The 20,945-nt window shown below is 37.5% G+C and overlaps 1 protein-coding gene across 4 annotated transcripts in view; it reads left to right on the top strand.

Moving 5' to 3' along the window:
• Positions 1 to 325: 325 nt before the first annotated feature.
• LOC121314947 (protein patched homolog 1-like) overlaps positions 326 to 20,945 on the top strand; it is a 56,125-nt gene continuing 35,505 nt past the window's right edge. For 2 of the 4 annotated variants that reach the window (XM_041248755.1, XM_041248746.1), the window contains exons 1-4: positions 4,979 to 5,706; positions 6,989 to 7,181; positions 19,660 to 19,849; positions 20,850 to 20,919. In XM_041248755.1, the coding sequence (XP_041104689.1) occupies positions 5,539 to 5,706; positions 6,989 to 7,181; positions 19,660 to 19,849; positions 20,850 to 20,919 (621 nt within the window). In that variant the 5' untranslated portion in view covers positions 4,979 to 5,538. Of the gene's footprint in view, positions 439 to 4,968; positions 5,707 to 6,988; positions 7,182 to 19,659; positions 19,850 to 20,849; positions 20,920 to 20,945 lie in introns of those variants that run through there. The other 2 variants (XM_041248763.1, XR_005950181.1) reach the window with 2 other exon arrangements.

Here is a 20,945-nt window from a genome sequence, read left to right as displayed (position 1 = left end):
GCAGGAAAATGTTGCTTCTAGCTTCAGCTAGTGTAACATGCAGAATGTTTTGTGTGACCCAAGTGTGTTTACACAGTTCCGTAGAAATAACACAGTAGTTTGGTTTACTTTGCTTTTTTTTCCTTTTAATGTATGGGGGGGGGGTAAAGGTTTTTTTGGGGCGGTCACGACATTGACAGATCCTGCCTATTGAGATTCAGACCACCCACATGGACGGTGGAGCTGCAATAGAAACAGGCATGCAATTGTGAAACCTTCCAGCACTCTGCAGAATGCCTGCAACCAAGAAGGATTATTACTCGCCAAGTTCAAATTTTTCATTAAAAAAAATAAATGTGTAATCTTTAAAATAAGTGGCACGTCAAAACTGCTGGTGGGAGGAGGGAGGAGAAACAGAATATAACACTATTCCAGACGGTTTCCCAAACTTGGATAATGGTAAGTTACAGAGATGATTAACTTTGAGAGTATCGTTCCCTGGAGTGAAATCTTGGCAAATGACACTGCGTCTGTTGTGATACTGATATACTTAATTCAGTAACTGAGTACTGTAACTAATAGCAGGATTATTACGAACGAGGTGGTGGATCTATGTTGATGGCGCTTGTTAGGGGACATTTTGTAGGGGTGTGCAATTGGAGACCTGTCAAATGTATTATTATTATTATTATTATTATTATTATTATTATTATTATTATTGATCAACTCTTTGTTTGGGTCTCCAGGAGCCCTGTATCCAATTTTCACGCTCCAAATGGTCACCCACAGCTTCCGTTAAACCTCCTTCCTGAGGCACCACTGATCCCTCAAGTGAGCTTTCAAATCGTAGAAAACAAAACAAAAAAAAAAAAAAACAGATATCGAATTGTCACTATTGATTTTGGAGTAAATGCATTCATATAAAGTTGCAAACATTGAATAAAAAACCCACCTCCCATTATTATTATTATTAATAATAATAATAATAATAATAATAATAATAATAATAATAAATAATAATAATAATAATAATAATAATATACAGAATACCATTGGATGCACAGCAAGTAAATAAATGTATAGCCTAAATAACAATGCTCTTACTGTAGCACAAGGTTCCTATAGACCATGTGGCACACAAACAACCCAAAAGTGCCCATAACATTACCTACACAGATACATAAATTACACATTGTATTTATTTGATTTGATTGTAGTAAACTCCAGCAATGTCCACAGAATTCTAAATTATCTGCTTCAAAATCACAATTTTACTACTATATGTAAGTACCCCTATTTCTTTTGCTCAATGGGAATAAACATTCATTGGTGTTCTATTTTTGTTCATGTCTACCCAGTGGGTAGTTTTATTTCCCATTATTTCTCATGGCATATTTGTCTAATTAATGATTAGTTGCCCCAGCACTGTGTCCTGGACATCACATTACTCGTTCATGTTCTACAAGACCACACGGTGCCTATTATTCTTGTTCAACTGAATAGTCACCACATTTCTGGAACCAGGGTACGACAGGACAGTGCTCTGCAGCTACAAAGAAAGTAGCCTGTATCAGTTTCTATTCGCAGGGCTTAGCAGCTCCTTACACAAGAAAAAAAAAAAAAAAACTTTCACATTAAGATATAGCATATATTACTATAATCACATAAGTAGATTAGCATGGCTGTCATTCGCACTGCCATGCATTATATATTTGTATCTAACTCTAATGGGCTAATAGGCTGGGGCACATGCAGTAGAAACGTTATTTTTTCAAATTGTTAAAAAAAAAAAAAAAAAAAGAATGACCTTGAACCAAAAAATGTTTAGATGGCAATGCTTTACTACACCAACATAGTGTTAAATACGGCATACTGCTTCTGTATTGATCATCGCCAGTGGAACAGACTGTTGAGCTACAAACCCAGCTGTAAAATGTTCCATTATGGCAGTCTGTTTAAAAGTGTACGTCATATACTCCTTTGACATTAAAGTTAGCTAAAACTAAAAATAATGCATTACCATCTCGCTTTTATGCAAATATATCAATATATAGGGACCTACTCTAAATGGTATGCTGTAACACTACACACAGTTGTGTTAGTCGCAGTAGTAGTACAGTACCTAAAACTGTCCTTTGTGATAGGTGTGTAAATTGGACGCATTTCCAAGACTTTTAATCTCGACTCGTGTTTGAAATTGCTTAAAATAAGTGCTGTGGTGTGAAACAATATTAAATTTATACAGTGCATGGAACTTGAGTGGTCGAAATATACAGTATTGTACTGGTACCAAAAGATAGATAGATAGATAGATAGATAGATAGATAGATAGATAGATAGATAGATAGATAGATAGACAGACAGATATGAACTCAGAACTAATACATTTTGTTGATGGGGGTTATCTTTTGCATACATTGTTATTCTGAAACCTTTTATGTGATGATATCGTCATGATTTGCTGAAGTTAACAAACCCTAGTGTGGGGTGTGCCCTTTACACGAAGAAGGCATGCATATCAAAGGCAACAACGCTTACAAATGCAAATAAGGGCAGGTTGATAAGGAACACCATTACCGCTTGGGAATAAATAGTTCACTCGCCTGCATCGGCAATGAGGCAATTTGTCTGACCACCCAAGAAGAAGCGATCTTAATACCCACGCCTCTTGTACTTTTCTCAAAACACTGCAGAAACAAGGCGAATTAGATCCCTAACAAAATCAATCTCCTGTCTATCCAAAAGCAAAGCACAGGGAGCTAATGTAGCCACGCATCACATTTAAAACACCATTCAGCACCTCTGCAGTAATTTCCATTCACACACAGGTCCCGAAATTACAATTGATAAATGATGGTTTGTGACAGTAGTCAATATTTCAGCAGGACGTTTTTTTTTTTTTTTTTTTTTTTTTAGTTTTTTTTAGTTTTTTAGTTTTTTTAACCGTTTACACTGGCTTACGTATGTGTAGTCCTACAGTTTTTTTGTTTTGTTTTTTTGTATTTAAGGTAGAAATAAAGATTACTTGAATATTAAATCTAAATGATCTCGCAATAAAACACACATTTTTAAAAGGTAAACAATACAGATGTTTCGACAGTTTATGAAATCCATGGCAGCGTCTACACATATTTGTATTTGACTTAGACTCCACTACCACTTCACATTGTAGGTGGCGCTGTGTGGTCATTTTTCTTTACTGTATTCTTTTTTAAGTCGTGGTCTTCCCTTGACAGTAATAAACCGGTCTACGCAAGAAAAAAAAAAAAAAAAAAAAAACAAGCAAAAGGGGGAATGGTCACTGTCTACAGTAGGCGTTATTCTGCGTTTCTGGCAAATAAATATATTTCATTTAGGCTATACATTCTTTGCATAGAACAATTAAAGTAGGTAATGCATGATTTAGTTTTCCAGTAACATGTCAAAATGATAAAAAAAACTTGACTTACCCGAATACATATATGCTTCACACAACTGCATTTAGGTGTGTCCTGAAACATATACGAAATATAATGAATCGCAGACTCATTTAATTTAGGTAACTGTAACAGTTCGGTTTAAACTATGCGTTTGGACACAAAAAAAAAAAAAAAAAAAAAAAACAACAAAAAAACAAACATACAAAAAAGAACATAAAAAGGAGCCAGTCATTAACATATTTAATGCAATACCGGTACGCTTTTCTATCTTTATGTGCAGCAATATATCATTTATGGTCTGTGAATAAGCTTTTAACTTCGCCGCTTCCTTGCGTTGGAAAGTTGTGTTATGATACATGATTCATAATATAGTAAGTGGGCATGTCTGTTTGAAACTCACCATTGGCCGCTGCGTTGACAGCAATGAATGGTATTGGATAACGTAAGGGGTAGACTCTGCTCAGGAATGCACTACCACTTGCCTGGCATTGCTGTTTACGAGAAAAACTCCAAAGCTGTGCTGGAAGTAGCAGAGCGTCTTTTGGTGCGCGGTCACGTGACTTGCTCAACCCAACCCACCCCACCCTTAAATGAATAGGCTTCATAGCATTAAAATGAATGTCCATTCTGCTAAAGTGTCAAATGTTGTTAAAATGACATTCAAGCTAAGCTAATTCTGCACTACATATTTAAAAAAGTTTGTTGTTTTCAAAGAAAAATACTACATTTAATTTACATGTTCATTTAAAAAAATGCAACTACCAAATCCACTTAATCAAGTAAACACTATTTAAAAACAAAGTGAGATTATGTTGCGTACTAATTCATACACATTGCACTCAACAATTGTTGATACAAATATATATTTTTCAATGAGTGTGTTTGTTTGATTAGCATTTACACATTCAGGGTCACTATGCTGCCTCAAGAAACGAATACATAGGTACACCGCTATCAACTTCATTACATGAATACGGGGATATTGACTTGTTACCGACAAGTTCAACAGATGTTTTTCTCTGACAAAATTCTATGTATGTTGTGAAACCTCTTAATACAAAATTGCATAAAACTGTTTGATAAAACTAGAAAATCGCAGTTTTATAACGAGTTACTCTCTGCGGAAATGCTAATTATGTGTAACAAAAACCAAAAAAAAAACAAAAAAAAAAGTAAAACGTTTTGTAAAAAAACAAAAAACAAAACCCTGGCACATTCTACTACATTATCCACCAGTCTCATTATTTGTGTTAAGCCTGGGAATTCACCGGGGACCTCCCAGTAGTTACTGAAACACGAGGCGAAGAATTCTCTAAAATATTTTCTTTAAAAGCGCTTCCAAAAAAAAAAAAAACTTCTGCAGTTTAGCATCCTCACATAACATATATATTTTTTAACAATCATACGGACTGATCTCGGTCTGAAGAAAAACCCGTGGACCATATCACAAAAACACATTGGCCGTGTGTTGCATGCAAAAGAAGCGAAGGCTGGGTCTCTTTAAGGCTCCCCTGAAGTTGGAGAAGCACACAAGGGCTGTCTGCCTGGGTGGTCCCTCCACTTTGCTGAGCTGTTGCTAAGCAGCTAATAATAGTCGTGTTTGCGGAGTAATTTTTGCCCTTCTGGAACCAATCAGATCCAAGAAACTCCAGCCATATGACAGCCCCGGAGGCGGGATTTTGATTATTTCTACCTTACCCCTCCTCTCCTTTCTCCAAATGGAGAGAGTACTTTTTTTCTCATCTATTGAATCTAGGAGCCTGCACAGTCCCGGGGCCTGAGAACGAGTACTGCACAGAGAATGCAACAAGCAGCGAGCGATCGGAGTTGCTGTTTTGGGATAGGAAAGCTTCTTCACTGTCTCGTCTTTTAAAATAACAATAACAATAATAATAAAAAAAATAATAAAAAAATCTTGAGAGGACAGAAAACAGTGAATGTGGGAAATAGTGGAGACCTCCGGATCGCGAAATGTTGGAATGGAAGGCGCAAACTTTGACTTGCCGTCCTTACCAGGAGTATGAACAAGCTTGCCAGCCTGCGAGCAGTGGTAGTGAAACTTTGTTGCCCTGGATTATCAAAAAGCGCCTTCGTGGGAATTTAAGACCGTGGATCGCAAAAACAGCCCAGTCCCTACAACATGGCCTCGGCTGTTAATGTTTCAGAGCAAGAAAGCAGGGACCCTGATCTGCCGAGGATAACAAGGAGGACCAGGGGGAATCGCACAACAGCCACAGCAACTGATCTGGAGTATCTACAGCGGCCAAGCTACTGCGATGCAGCTTTTGCATTGGAACAGATATCAAAGGTGCATTTCTTTAAAATACGTAAATACAATGCATTGCTTCTTATCCTTTCGCGAGTTTTTTTTTCCAGTTTCTGGGAACTCATCGTGCAAGTAGATAACGGAAAAAAGCATGCATTTTTGGAAACTTGCGCCCTTCTGAAATGCTACTATTTATTGTGATGGATTTCTATCAAACATGCAAAGTAGTTTAGCTGTACTCATGCTTGATCGTTCTTCAGTTTATTTTTTACTGTAAGCAGTACTTAAAAAAAAAAAAAAAAACCTTGATGGTAAATTCTGCTCTTGCACTTGGTGCATGAAACATATACTGTACTGTAGTAAAAGAAAAACAAGTTTGACCACTGATGCTCCGTAGAGTATTAGCCCCTCGGTTATTCAAAGGAGACGAATTACAATGTGTTTATCTTCAGTCTTTAAGTGCAAGGTGTGCTTCTTTTATCGTTATATTATTATTTTTTAATTTAAAGTATGAAACACATTACAGTGCTAAAGCGATCGTATCTGTACAGTGACTCGTTTCCAGCTCTGTAAAAGAGGAAAAAAAAGAAAACCCATGCGGCTGCCCTCTTCCGTTCACAAATATTGTCGTAACTCAGCGATGGCTGCTCCACTTCCTAATTCAGATCACACAGCGTCGCCCAACTCTATGGAAATGCATTAGCTTCTGGCTTATGATTACAGCGTGCAAAACCACGTGGATCTAACTTTACTGCTGCTTGTTAATATTGCCGGACGCTGATACAGGAACTGGAGTCATTGATACAATTGTATTTTTGTTATTGTTTGGTTATAACCTGTGTCGTGCCGCTTTGTGAGGAATTAGAATCATATTGACCCGCACCGTTTAGCACTTTCTCAAACATTAAAGAAACAAATAAATCCATAAACACTGTCTGCATACTGTAAAAACCAGTTAATGTAGATACAGTCGCTCTATATTACTGATCTATGAACCACTGGTTAGGCTGAAATCCTTAAGGGCATAGTGGGCATCTGTGCATTATTGACAAGATCATGTGGACACCACGGTATATACTAAGTTATAACAATACGGTTTATGTTCATAATACTAAATCTCACTTACTATGTGTTTGGCTTTTTTTTTTTTGTGGTAGCTAATATGTAGTTAATATGCGGTATTGTTTGCATGGACTGTTTAGATATCCGATTTTTTTTTTTTTTTTAGTTAAACGTTCCTGTATTTAAAATGTATCATGCCATGACAAGCTGGTACATTTACCTCCCGAACAAGTAACATAGGCCATTTCTTGTTTCATTGCAGGGGAAAGCTACTGGAAGAAAAGCACCGTTGTGGCTGAGAGCAAAGTTTCAAAGACTCTTATTTAAACTCGGCTGTTACATTCAAAAGAACTGTGGAAAGTTTTTAGTTGTGGGCCTCTTAATATTTGGGGCGTTCGCTGTTGGATTAAGGGCAGCTAATCTTGAAACCAACGTGGAGAAACTGTGGGTGGAAGGTAAGGGCACCTTTTTAAAATTTTAACTATTTCAAAAATCTTATATATATATATATATAATATATATATCTATATATATATATATATATATATATATATATATATATATATATATATATATATCTATGACACACAATAATACTACAAACACTTTATAGAATGTGAGAATAATCTTAGCATGATGAAAAAAAAACAGCATCCCAGCAAACTGTTGGATTGTTTATTGTATATATGTTTGGCTAGGAGCCAATTTAAAGTTGAAAATAATTTACTGTGAATAATTATGTTGCAGTGTTTGTGCATTTAGTTTAAACTTTGATTTTTTTTATAAGGCGTGTTGATAGTGAGGTGGGAGTTTACTTACCTTTTAATAAATAATAAGTCTGGAAGAAATAAAAACGTCTAGAAAGTGCTGTCAATGCCGCCATTTTGTGTGTGTGTGTGTGCCCCCAGCTGTAGAATGCGATCAGTGCAGCTCTGAGAGTCTGTGTGTGGTCCTGTTTTGGATAGCTTTCAACTTTCAAAAAAACATTCGTATCTGGGTTGGGGGGGGGTGGGGGGAAGAAGTGAAAGATTGAAACGCATGTTTGTAAAATTGATGAATGTATTTTAGCAGACCAGGATTGTTTTAATGAGATTAAAGATGATATATTTTTATAAAACAATTATAGTAAAATAAACAGACTTCAGTAAGGATTGGAGATTAAGATTTTTCTGGCTCTGATCTACATTCTAGTCGTTAAAAACAAAGGGTATGTAAATGATGAATAGATCATTAAAGAGTGGCCACAATCGTTTAGAAGGGTTTATTTAGCAAGATAACTAATTACTGTAGCGTGTAATTTTTAAAATATTATGATGTATGTTTTAGTCGAGGGGGCAGCGGTTAGCCATCATCAGGAACTGTGACACCTGTTTTTATGTGTAAAAACCCTCGATCACAAGGATGTTAAAATAATTGAGGCCAATTAACAGATTAGGAAACTGGGATTAATTTCTCTGCTTTCCACCCTCTCTTTCCCTTGCTCCACCCCCACCGATGTTTTTTAGATTGAGTTTAGTGTATCTGTGTGTGTTCCCAGTGGAGTGTGTAAGGTTCTGTTCTTGAACATGGGCTCTGCACAAGTAAACCAAAGGTGCAGCAGTTGCTTATTTCTGTGGTTAAAATGTATAAACCGAAGACAGTGTGGAATGAAGGGCTGAGCAGAGATGAAATACTGTGAGGAACACTATGGGAGGAGCATTCTTTAGCACCATTTGCTAACACATGTATAACATGCAGTTTAGAAAAAATGTCTTTCTGAACCTAGTAAGTCTGGACATTATTTCTTTATTTATTACAATTTGCATAAACAGTTTGCAGTAAAAGCTTTTCAAGTTACTTATTGGTCAGGCACTGGTACCAAAGTGTTAAATATACAGTGTCGGTAGTGTAAATACATAGCCTTACATATTTTAAGAGGAATGACACTTTATTTTTTTAATTTTCATTTTGCTGAGCTGTTGTTTAATTACTTGCATTCATTAAGTTTTTTTTTTTTTTTTTAATTGTTTAAAACTTCCTTCTGATGCAAACAGCAAATCTGTTTGGCTTACTGATGTACACTGTGATGAGCAGGCTTTCGGCCTAGCTGTGTGGCATGTAAACAAAATCTGCTTTCTGAGTGCACAGAATATGTTATAGCAGGGGGGTCCAAGCCTGGTCCTGGAGAGCCAATGTCCATCCTGGTTTTTGTTCCAACTGTGTCCCAAATTACTTAATTGGACCAATTATTATCAATTGTTCTAATTAAGTAATTTAGTGTACAGTTGGAACAAAAACCAGGAGGGACACCGGTCCTCCAAGACCAGGATTGCACAACCCTGCATTATAGCATAACGTACTAACCTATTGGTGCACAACTCTGGTCATGGAGGGCCGGTGTCCTTCCTGGTTTTTGTTCTAACCATACCCTAAATTAGTTAATTGGACCAATTAAGCTTTTAATAAGGTCCAAGAAAGTACTTTAGGGTGCAGTTGGAATAAAAACCTGCAGGGACACCGGCCCTCCAGGACCGAGCTATGCACCACTGTACTAAACGGACACCAATGAATTGTATTTTGGTGTGAAACTGAATATGATTGCAGGACACCCCTGCTTTCGTCAAGTCTAAATCCAAAGTTGTGCTGATAAGGGCCAAATAATGTATGAGAAGAGAATGTACATTATAAAAAAAAGGATTATATGCAAAATAGGGCATATTGTTTAAAAAAAAAAAAAAAAAAAACCAGCATTCATACTTGCCTTACAAACATGCTTTAATGTGTTTTTGGAACTTTTACCTTCAAAAAATAAAGACAATCGCCCCCCCCCCCCCCCCCAACTCCTTGACCCTAACGCATGCTAAAAGCTTGTACACAGCTCTAAATGTTTGAACTGTACATACAGTCTCTCTCTATGACTGAAGGTTCTAGAATATGACAGCTTCCAGATGTATGAACAGACTTATTCATGTGTTTAGATTATGCTCCACAGCTGATGCTTAGATTAGTGCTGGCTGGACAAAGCTATGGGAGATTTGTCTGGTTTCCATGATATGTTTATATTTCATTTAGATTCTTCCTTCAAAGCTGACCTGTCAATGACCTACTGATGCTATGTCCACTAGAATGCTAGCTTGGCTTCATGTAATATCAAATTAGCAACCTTTCATTCTTCTGACTTAATTAGGATCAGCGGAAGTAACTGGCTCATTTCCTGTGGAAGTCCACTTGGGGGGGTAGGGGGGGGGGGGGGGGGGGGGGGTACTCAAAACAATTGCTTATGTAGAAATCTATATTGTAGAAGCCGCTAGAAGAAGTTTCCTGTTCATTTTAAAACTTTGCAATAGAAATAGAATGGGACTTACTTTTCCAGTAGCTTCAGAATTGTTACCTGTGATTCTGTTGGGTTTGTTTTCTGACTATTTTGGTTGTACTAATTGTTATTGCAGTTTACATAAAGGGGATTCTCTTTCGAAAGGGGCTGGCCTGCAGACTATTTGGTAATAAAAACACAGTTGGGAACATAAGAAATACCAGTGTAAATTTGAATTAATCATTTCGGATAGACATTTACCTGCCTGTAGGCTGCTATTCAGTTCAGGGGAGTGCCACAGTGAAATGATCAAGATATTGAAATACAGGACCTTGTTTTTGGAACGCTGTTTAGGAGTTTGACTAGTCTGGGGTACTAGGCTCCCAGGGCTTTCAGACACTTGAGTCAACCAGACGTTAAATGAGCTATTTTTAAACTGCACTTGGTGCCTTTTGCCCGACTCGCCATTCACGTTTACGTGTTAAATTTTGATTAACTGCCAGTGTTTTAAGTCGTGTGTATCTGTGACGAAGTGCTAACCCCTGTGTATTTTCTGTTATATGTTGTGTGTGGTGTGTTAAATGTTGGTGTATAGTCATTGGTACACGGGATATAAACGGGTCTGTGTAACACAAGTGTTTAAAATGTATATTTTTATTTAGGCACGAGGATTGCTCAGCATTTCACGTGCAAGTAAAAAGTAATAATATGTGAGCTCGGGGAATTGCACTTTATTAATTCACGTGCAGTTGTACCGAGTCTCCAATTGAATGATTGATTAGCAATCGAGTCTTGGTACAGCTGCATAAAAACAGCATGTTTTCACCCACTTGGGGTTGGGTGTTCGGTGAGTGGAGAATGGGAGAGAGAGTAGGAGCGTTATAATTTCAATTGCTATTGCGTGCTGGTGGGACCAGCACGATACTTGTATTTATCTGCTCACCGTGTTTGTTAGTGTGTCTGTCCGTGCACTGTGTTTTGTTAAGTATAGTCCATTTTTGTTTGTCTTTATTTTGGCATAAAGTGCCGTGTCCTGTTTCTGTTTGTTTGTAAACCCTTTTATTTTGCAATAAACCGGAGCAAGCACACGCCATCATCATTTCAATTCATCCGTCCTGTCTGTGTATTTCATTCCTTTTCCTGTTTCTGACGCCGCCCACTTTGACTGTATCTGTGACAGTATCATTAACAGATTAATTTCGACTGGTTGGAGGTTGTTTGAGCAATACGTGCAGGATTTATTGTAAGTCTACCGACTTTCATCCTTAAAAAGCAGAAGTAAAAGGAAGCTATCCGCCTATTCTGTTTATAGAGTACAGGGAGTGTGTGTGTGTGTATGTAGTTGGGAGTCAAGGTTATTACAAAGTAAACAAATATGCAAGAAAGTAAGAAAACATCAAGCAAAGGACTGATTTTATTGATTTATTTTCATTTTTACTCTTTTTAAATCGCTGCTTAAGGAGTTTTGGCCCCTGGCGCAGGAATCCTGCCCAAAAATGCCAGATGTATTACACAGTCAAGTATTGCAATGTAAACAGTACTCTTTGCCATGAGAGCAGGGTGGTCCATCCCCCATAAAAAAAAAAAAAAATCCTATGCTCTGCAGTGAGCACAGTAGTTGTAGTGTTATTTGTGTTTTGGCTACACAGCCAGGTTTTTGGAGCTGGGAGAGTACAGATGAATTAATACTCCAAACTGGCAGGGAATAGCAGCTGAAATTGAGATAATTGAAGCAAAATGTGGCTTGGATGTGGTTGTCTGACTGTTTTAAATGACATGTAAAGCTTAAAAAAAGTTTCATTTTGCTTTACTTTAATATGTACCATTGTCAGTTTATTTTTTTCCTGCGCATGTGGAGACATAGCTTGTGGTGTGGTAATTGCTTCCCACACTGAATATTAATATGTGGGCATATGTTTACTGACATGCTTTCATTAGTTTCTAGAAAACATGTCCAGCTTGTTACAATGAAGGTATCCCCTGAGTTGCATTGAAATTATTTGATCTGTGGACACATCTGTATCACAAATGTTATAATCTGTTCCGCTGCAAATTTGGTGCATTGCATGTTACAGTTAATTCAGTTATTAAATATTCTCTTGCAATGAATGTAGCAATCAATGGACAATGACGATTGCTGACACCAATCGCACCCCCACCTCCCCCTGAATGAATTGAAACGTTTTGAAGCAGATTACAGTAGCCTATAAAGGTATTCTGGAGATACTGGTAAACTGCCTGGAATTGCCCCCCTGCTGAGGGATGCGCCAGCAAGGGTAAGACTAAAGGATGGCAATATTTAGGTCCGCAATTGTTTAGATAAATCAAATCAATCTTATGGTTATAACTGCATCAAAAAATATCTGTGAAACTTTTTTCTAGTAGGTTGGTTGCATGGTAAGTAAGTGGTAAAAAAAAAAAAAAATTGTTTTGTTGCGGTACATGCAATAGGACAACTTGAGGAAAACAGCTTTAGGGTTGAATATTTAGCTGCTGTTTCTGGGGATGGAGGCGCGGTGGGAGTGGGCTGTAAGGACATTTCTTAAAAGAAAGCAACTGTTTCACATGACTTTTTTTGTTTCCTACACCAATTGATTTATCATATTGCTTTCAAGCAGACTTAGAATGTTAGGGCAGGAACACGCTCACTTTTTTCTCATCACTTTTTTTTGTTGCGGGCCGAAACCAGTTGACTTGAATACATTTTCCAGGTACCTGAATGAAGGCAGCAACGCGGAAAAACCTTGCCTTTTCAGAGCCATCTGAATGTACATTTCAGCCACACAGTGAGCTGTATTGGTAGGCACTGGACTGCTAAATGCAACCGTTTTTCGCAGTGTAGTTAGACAGGTGATTAGCATAATTAGCACAGAACAGGCTATACATATGGTAATGTTAAGGGTGTAAATGCCAGCTGCGGTGTAAAATTTATGTCAGGGGTCAAGGGGCTTTTTGAAAGTATTGTGTTACAGCTGCAGGTCAAAGCCTGCGTTGCTTACCCCCCTTTTCTGCTAAACGTGCTTAACGGAAGAAAAAGGCAAAAATACAACCGATAAGGCTTTGAAGAGCCAGTCCTGTTCAAGAGAAACACTTGTACATATTTCTGTCTTAAATGTATACATGAGTATTATAGTTTATGGTTAAAACATTAGTTACAAAAATTTCATATGGGGGAGGGTTTTGATAAAAGACTAGGGTGTTCAAATGTTTTCGTAAATGAGGGACATTAAAAGGGATCTTGGTGAATTACCGGTTTTGTAATGTGTGAAAAGATCATGTACCACTTAAGGGTTTTTTTTTTTTTTTTTTCCCCTGATTTCTTTAACCCAGACGAGAGAACAAAAAAAAAAGTATGACTTTTTATTGCTTTTTTGTCTTGCTTTCTTTTTGTCCCCCATGGGGTTTTTTCCTAATTGTTACCTGTTTTCCCAACATTTAAAATAAGTTTTAAAACAGTATGGTACCCATTATTTCAGGGTGGGGGACTTGTTTACTTTGGTAATTTCAAAAAAATTTAGGGGAATTCACTTCAGTCCAGCAAAAATTTGGTTTAACATCGATAAAAAAATCCCCTTTGTCTCCTTTCCTGATTTGGCTGTTATGTGTTTGTTGATATTCCAGCTGGGGGTGGTAGGTGGGTCTGTGGAGGTGGAATTCAATTGTTTCTTCAGAAAACACTAATTGTTCATTTAATGAGTATTATTAGTTATGTTAACTATAGTACAAATTTCATTTGAGGGTTTTGACTGGAAGTAATATTCAATGTTCAGTAATAGGACATTAAAGGATCTTGGTGAATGGCTTTCACGGTACTGTGTGAAGATCGTGTACCACTTAAGGTTTTTTTTTTTTTTTCCCCTTGATCTTAACCAGAGAGAGAAAAAAAAGTATTGACTTTTATGCTTTTGTTTGCTTCTTTTTTCCCCATGGGGTTTTCCATAATTGTAGATGTTTTCCAACATAAAATAAGGATATTTAACAGATGGATACATTATTTCAGACTGTTTATTGGTTAAACCAATCAAAATTTAGAATCACTTCAGTCCAGCAAATTGTTACATCAGATATCCCTGCTCTCTGATTGGCTGTTATGTGTGTGTGATATCCAGCTGGGGTTGGTAGGTGGTGTCTGTGGAGTGTAATTCACACCACACTGACCCCGTGATGAAACTTCCTTGCAGCCGCAGGGGGTCCCTATGAATCGGCCCCTAATCCAGCTAATCCTGATCGCAACAAAATCATGAAAGTGGCCCCCAGTGATGTGTGTTTCGCTGCACAGATGCTGGGAAGGAGCAGTGTTGGAAATAAATCAGCCTAACGTGATGTTCTATATAGGCAAAGGGAATATTGCGAGAAGCTGACAAAAAAAAAAAGCGGGGGGTGGTTGCTGTGGAGTTTAGAGAGGAGGGGAAACGACCATTGTGTTCTGTCCTATGCAGCCTCAAGTGTAAAACCAATGAAGAGACTTCCCTGCTTAATGGTGAGAATAGTTCTCTGAGCTTAGCGGTGATGTCAGCCCCACAGAATCTGAGAAAAGGGGACAGGGGTTAATGTTATGCAACAACCTGAATGCACTGAGAGGCTGAAGTTTGTTCCATACATCATATTACCACACATTTTATTTATATTAATGTTTTCCACATACCGAGCACCATAACATGTTAAATGCACTGGGGTGCAGGGATTATATATTGAAAAATCCAAGTGTATTTGGATTTAATCTTTTTTTTTTTTTTATTGGTTAATTTTTACTCTCTCTTTTTTTTTTTTAAGTGAAAAGTTGGATCTATTATACAAGCTGCTGTGTCTTTTTTTTAAAGTCATGGTTTGAAGTTTTATAGTGTTGCCCTTTTTTAGAGGTTCAGAAGTGCCAGACCTGGTGCCACTGCTGACTGAGAGCTGGTGGTCCTGTAAGAAGCATTGTGCTGGTGGGAGCCGTGACAGGCTGTGGCTCAATGCTGGGGGAGTGCTGACCTGACCAGGCTGTGCCCGATAAGGAGAGCAGATACGCTTCAGTGCTGCAGTGCATCAAAGCAAGTCTTCCTTCAGCAGCAGCAGATGTCACTATCAGCAGCTGGCAATTAGCTTTTTGAGAGGGGGTGGGGTACCTTTCTTCATAATATTTTCATTCCCTTCATTTTTGTCCATTCCTGTTGTCAGCACAAACTTAAAAATGAATACAAATAAATAATAAATCCGCCCCTGAAATGTCTGCAGTTAAGCCTTTCTTTTAAATATGCCTTCGATTTCCCCCCTCCCCTTCTGTTAAAGATATGTTTGGTTGTGTGGAGAAATGTTTAAATAGTCCAGCTCAGTACAGCTGAAAAGTCTTCCAAGTGTGCCTTTTAACATTGCAGGAAAACTACTGTAGAGTAGGCTTGAAGGAAATATCTTTAATAGGTTTTAACATGGTTAACCAATGTTGACATTGTCCTTGTTACTGATGCTGCAACTGTTTCTTCCAGATGTTTTTCCTGCTTGTATCTACAATGTACAATGCATGTAATTGCTGTTACAGTTACATCCACTTGTTCAGATTATTTCTGGAGACGCTTTTGGAAACAAGTCGCTACAACTGAAAGTCTACAGTGTATTAGTGTGTGAATTTTAACTAAATAAATAAAACTCTGTCGTGGTCGTTTTTTCAAAATTCAGTGGTTCTTCAGGTTTGTCTCATTTGGAAGTATTGACAACCTGAAGTATGCTATAACAATTAAGTTGAGGCAATTAGTTATTGTGAAATTATTTCACATCCATTCACAAAATATCTGTTGAGTCAGTCTGCAGTAATTACTTATCTTGCATTGTTTCCATGGGGGTGGGGGGTGGGCAAGTGGCCAATATTAAGGCTACTATTAATGATGAATATTATAGGCATATTGTAAAGCAAGATCAGATGGGAATGTTTTTTTGGTTCCAGAAAAAATAAAAAACCAAGTGAATTTCCTTAGTCATTTTTTTTTTTTTTTTTTTTTTTTTTTTAAACAAATGTATGAGCTGCACTTGGGTGGCCTTGGTAGAAAAGAATGATGATTTCCCAACATGATTACTAAGGTCTGAAAATATTCAACCATTTGTTAAATTCGATTAAGCATATTTAACTTTTGGAGACTTGTGCTTGTTAAAGCACGGCGGTACCCTCTGAATTTTTGGCATCAGGTTGGCTTCAGAAGCCTGAAAAGAATAGAGTGGTTACATCACATTGCCCAATGTGTTTTTTTTTTTGTTTGTTTGTTTGTTTTTCATAAATTTAGTCGACGCCAATTTATTTTTTTTATTAGTTTCTCCACAATTTAGTTGTATCCAATTATTTGTAGGCTCAGCTGACCGCTACCACCCCTGTGCTGACTCGGGAGGGGCGAAGACGAACACACGCTGTCCTCAAGTGTGTGCTGTCAGCTGCCCGCAAGCCCGCAGGAGCCTGGCCAGACCACAGGGGTCGCTGGTGCGCGGTGAGCTGAGGACACCCTGGCCGACTTAGCCCTCCCTCCTCCCGGGCGGCGCTCGGCCAATTGAGCGCTGCCCCCTGGGAACTGCCGGTCACGGTTGGTAGTGACTTGCGATCTCCAGGCAGAGCGCTTTTACCAGATGCGCCTCTCAGGAGCTCTCAAGTGATCATTTTTAAAATGTATTTATTTTACATTTTGGCGCAACCAACAATGAGAAAATGTGCCTATTGTTTCTCAGAATGTTTTTATTTTTTTTATTTTTATTGTGGTTCAATGACTGTTGGAAAGAGTCTCCTGTTACCTTATGGTTGCTGGAATTGACCTGTAACAGAACTTCCTTTAAAAAGACAACTGGATGTCTTAATGTTACCATTCAACTGGACTTACTTAGCTGTCTGTTACTTTGAGATTAAAGCATTTGCATTGTCACTGTAGGAAAATACACATTCTTTACTCAGACTGTAGTGCAGGTAGTGGCAATACAATATCAGTTTATTTATGATTCCCCAGAGTTCCTTCTAAGGCTGAAATGCGCACATTTTTCGCAGTAACTGGAAACAACCTTTGCACTCCGTTTACTAACTTTCTCAAGTTACTATCGTAAATAACAACCTCAATCGAGACTCCAGCCTCTTGAGGTAAACCTATTATTTGGAGACCATTCTTACAAAGAATTAACATAAGCATATTTGTGTCTGGCTTGCAGCTGACTCTCTGATTTCCCTCTGTGAAAATGCATGTCACATTACTGCAGAACTCGTTCGGGTACCGGCGAATCTACAAGCTGGGCGAAGCAGGCGTGGCGATTCTGCCTCTATAGAGGGTGCTGCTCGGAGGTGCTCAAGAACTTTACAGTTTTTAAGTCATATAATTGAATACTAAAATCAATGAAGCACTATCATCGTCTATTATTTAGAAGTATAAATACTCCGGTGAACATAAATATAAATCACGATACTCACACTGACGGTTTTTGTTTTATTTCCCTTTTAAAAAAAACAACCATTTCAGAACTCATCTCAAGCGTTTTGAAACTGGTAAAAAATGAAATCGGCACATTAGTCGAAAATACACATTTAAGTGTATAGTAATTAAATAAGATATACCATGCCCATTATTATTATTTTTTTTTTTTTTGCGAGTTTATTCATCATGTGACTTTACTCCAGGGCTCTGATGAAACTCAACATGGCGGCTGCACCAACGATTCTTAGTTTTGCTGTAAATTCGCGTAATCGTGTACGAGTCAATACCATTAAATATCATAATGCCAGTTGTAAACATGCAGAGAATAAGAAAGCAAATAAGACGGCAACAATGGCAAAGCACTGCATTCCGCTATGCTGAAAAACTAAGAGCTAAGGTACTGCGCTCAAGGCGGATCTTTCCCAAAGTAAGCTGAATTAATTGCGTATTTCATTATTGATTAGTTTATTTCTTTCCACGCTACCGGCCTTTAATAAAGCTATAATTAGCAATTTTAAACCATGGCCGTTTCTTAATTGAATTGCATTTCCTGATGACGAAATGAGCTCAAAACTATTTTTCTAGCTATACAGTCCAAAGGAAATTGATCACTTTACTGTGTAAAGGATATAGTCACTACACTACACACCGTTGGTTTCATAAAGACATTCTGTCTGGAGACAGACCTCTTTAAATCTTGCAAATAACACTGCAGAATTAGGAATGAAACAACTGAGAGGATTAATTATGCATTTACATTAAAAGGGGCGCTATTTAAATTACAATCGGGTAATACATAGCATTGAACCTGTTTTAGAGCAAGGAGTCAGTCAACGCGCCTTATCAATGTTTCATATTTTATCATCCTGGTTATTATTATAATGTCAGTAAAATGCTAAACTTAATGTGTGGAGTACTGTACAGGATTACTGTCACATGACATTGCTAGACTGTTACTAAGCTGTTTCATATTTTATTATTGTAAATGCCACCAAAGCTAAACAGGTCTTTTCAAAACACATTTATTTGTAGACTGAACTACAGTGTTAGTGGAAGACTGTAAATACGATTCTCACAACTGTGCTGGACATTTGGTTTTCTGAAGTGCTGTAATATAATTCTGAGGTTTTCCTGCTTATTTTAATGCCAGCAATGAGTCAGGTGATGTCTATAAACATTATGACAGGTCTGAAGTGTCTTCAGATGCTTTACTTCCTATTACAGCAACAAAAGTCTGATTGAAAAAAATATATTTATTAATACGTTGATAAAAAATGGGAACAAATGGAATTGGCCATTTTTGAAAAACAGAATTTGGGATTCCTAAGAATGGAACAATTAGTAGCCCTAAAGATGGTTACAATTGAAGGCAGTGCAGATGCCAGTGTTTTATGCAGTATAAAGCAATTTTATGCAGGCCACCAGTTAAGCATGCAGTCAGTGTCTATGATAACAACCGACAGCGCTGCATAGGATCAGGGGATGATAGAGCCACAATGAGTGGCTTGTTTAAATTTAGTAAATTGTAAAGTTGTTGAGATACTTGTGTTTGAATATTGTTTCAGAGTTGTATAATGCAACAAATATGGATTAAAAGGGTAATGCGTGGCCGAAGGTTTCTCGCTGATAATTTACTCTTTCTCAGTCAAAATGGCAAGTTTCCCAGTATCTAAGAAGCTTAGACAGAACGCTGATTCCTCAATGCATGACCCCTACAAGGTGATATACTGTAGTGGAGGCATCTGTACATATTACAGATTTGCTATTTTTAATTACATTAATTAAAAGTACTAACCAAAAAAATGTTACATAATAAGTGGGAACTGCACATTCATAAACTATTAACATGCCATTTTAACTGTAGGTTAATCTGTCTGTAATCATTAAGGGACATCTACTTAAACTTGTATCACAGAGTCCTTCTTGTCATTCAAGCAGTCCTTGGTTTCAGAACTACCCTTAATTAAGTATATTAATTCTACAATGTAGGTGAGACTTCTTGCTGTGACCAGCATAATAAGCTCAGAAAGGTAGAGGTCTGGTTGCTCAAATTCCTAGCATTTGGCCATTTCAATACCTTCACAAGTTCTGAAGCCCTTGGTGCACGACTTCTGTTAGTTTCTAACCCTGACGATTATTACAATTTAGAGTCTTAATGCTGTTCATATCTTTTAAACCACACTATTTGGTGTGATTGACCTTAACAATGTAATTTTTCTTCTTCAGTTGGAGGAAGGGTGAACCAGGAGTTAAGGTACACGCGGCAGAAGATGGGAGAAGAGGCCATGTTCAATCCACAGCTTATGATACAGACTCCTCAGGAAGAAGGTGCTAATGTGTTAACAGCTGAAGCGCTGAGACAGCACCTGGACTCTGCAATTCAAGCAAGCAGAGTGCATGTTTACATGTATAATAGGTAAGAGAACTAGAGAGCAGCCTTAAAGAACAGTTGCCATGAACAAGTCTCTGTAAGTTGCTATGGAGAAAAGCATCTGCTAATAAACAAATATTAATAACAAGTCTTGAAGACACACTGATAAAGGTCCTGCCCTTATTTACTGTGTTGCTGGATCTTGTATATGGGACGAATCCATATAAAACAAATTTTTTGAATGTCACCCTGCATTTCTTAAACACAAAGCTACTGAGAAAGTGTTGTAAATGGTATAATCAAGTAGCAGCCATACCTGGTCGCTGAGAGAGTGTTTACAACTGGCCAGCATTAGTAAACACAAGCTGAAGGTTGAAAACGGCAGGTTACAGTAATGGAAGTGAGATGTACTGTGTTTGGAATCTGGAACCTCTGAGTTCACAGCACTTAAAAGAAATCATCGCAGTTTTATACACCATTACTTTCTAAAAAGAAAATACCCAAAACTGTTTTCTTTCTTTCACTTTTTTATTTTTTATTCTCATATCCTTCTTCAGTACATCTAGACATTTTTTTAAGCTTAAACTCGTTCCATTTCATACAGTACACAAATCAAGAGCTGTAGTGTATTGTGACATCCTTTAGTAACAGAGCAGTCTGATTGGTTGGAAAGGATGTGATGGTGTAAAATTGCATATAATTACATGTATACCAGTTTACAGTAAGCACATGGTAGAGGCTATGTATTCTAATGTATACAAGGCTGTTAGGCTGGATTTATTATTATTATTATTATTATTATTATTATTCATACTGTTGCAGTGTAGTGGATTAAGCTATGTGTGCTGCAGTTGGTTGACACCATCGTAAGCGTTGTATAAATGATAATAATGTACGGAATTAACTAAATGTTTTCAATTAAATACAAAGCCATTTTTTATATCTTGATACCTTATACTGTACATTTTATGGAAACCAATGCACAGTATGCTGTAACAATAGATGTTTTTTGTTAGCTTTTTATTAAATTGTCTTTATTTTGTAGGCAATGGAAATTGGAACATCTGTGCTACAAATCAGGAGAACTAATTACTGAAGCTGGTTACATGGAGCTGGTAAGTATCAGTCATAAGTAGAAAGA

Source organism: Polyodon spathula, chromosome 1, assembly GCF_017654505.1.
Source record: "Polyodon spathula isolate WHYD16114869_AA chromosome 1, ASM1765450v1, whole genome shotgun sequence".
NCBI lineage: Eukaryota > Metazoa > Chordata > Actinopteri > Acipenseriformes > Polyodontidae > Polyodon > Polyodon spathula.
The sequence above is the reverse complement of the archived record's forward strand: the minus strand, read 5'-3'. Positions and strand labels throughout refer to the sequence as shown.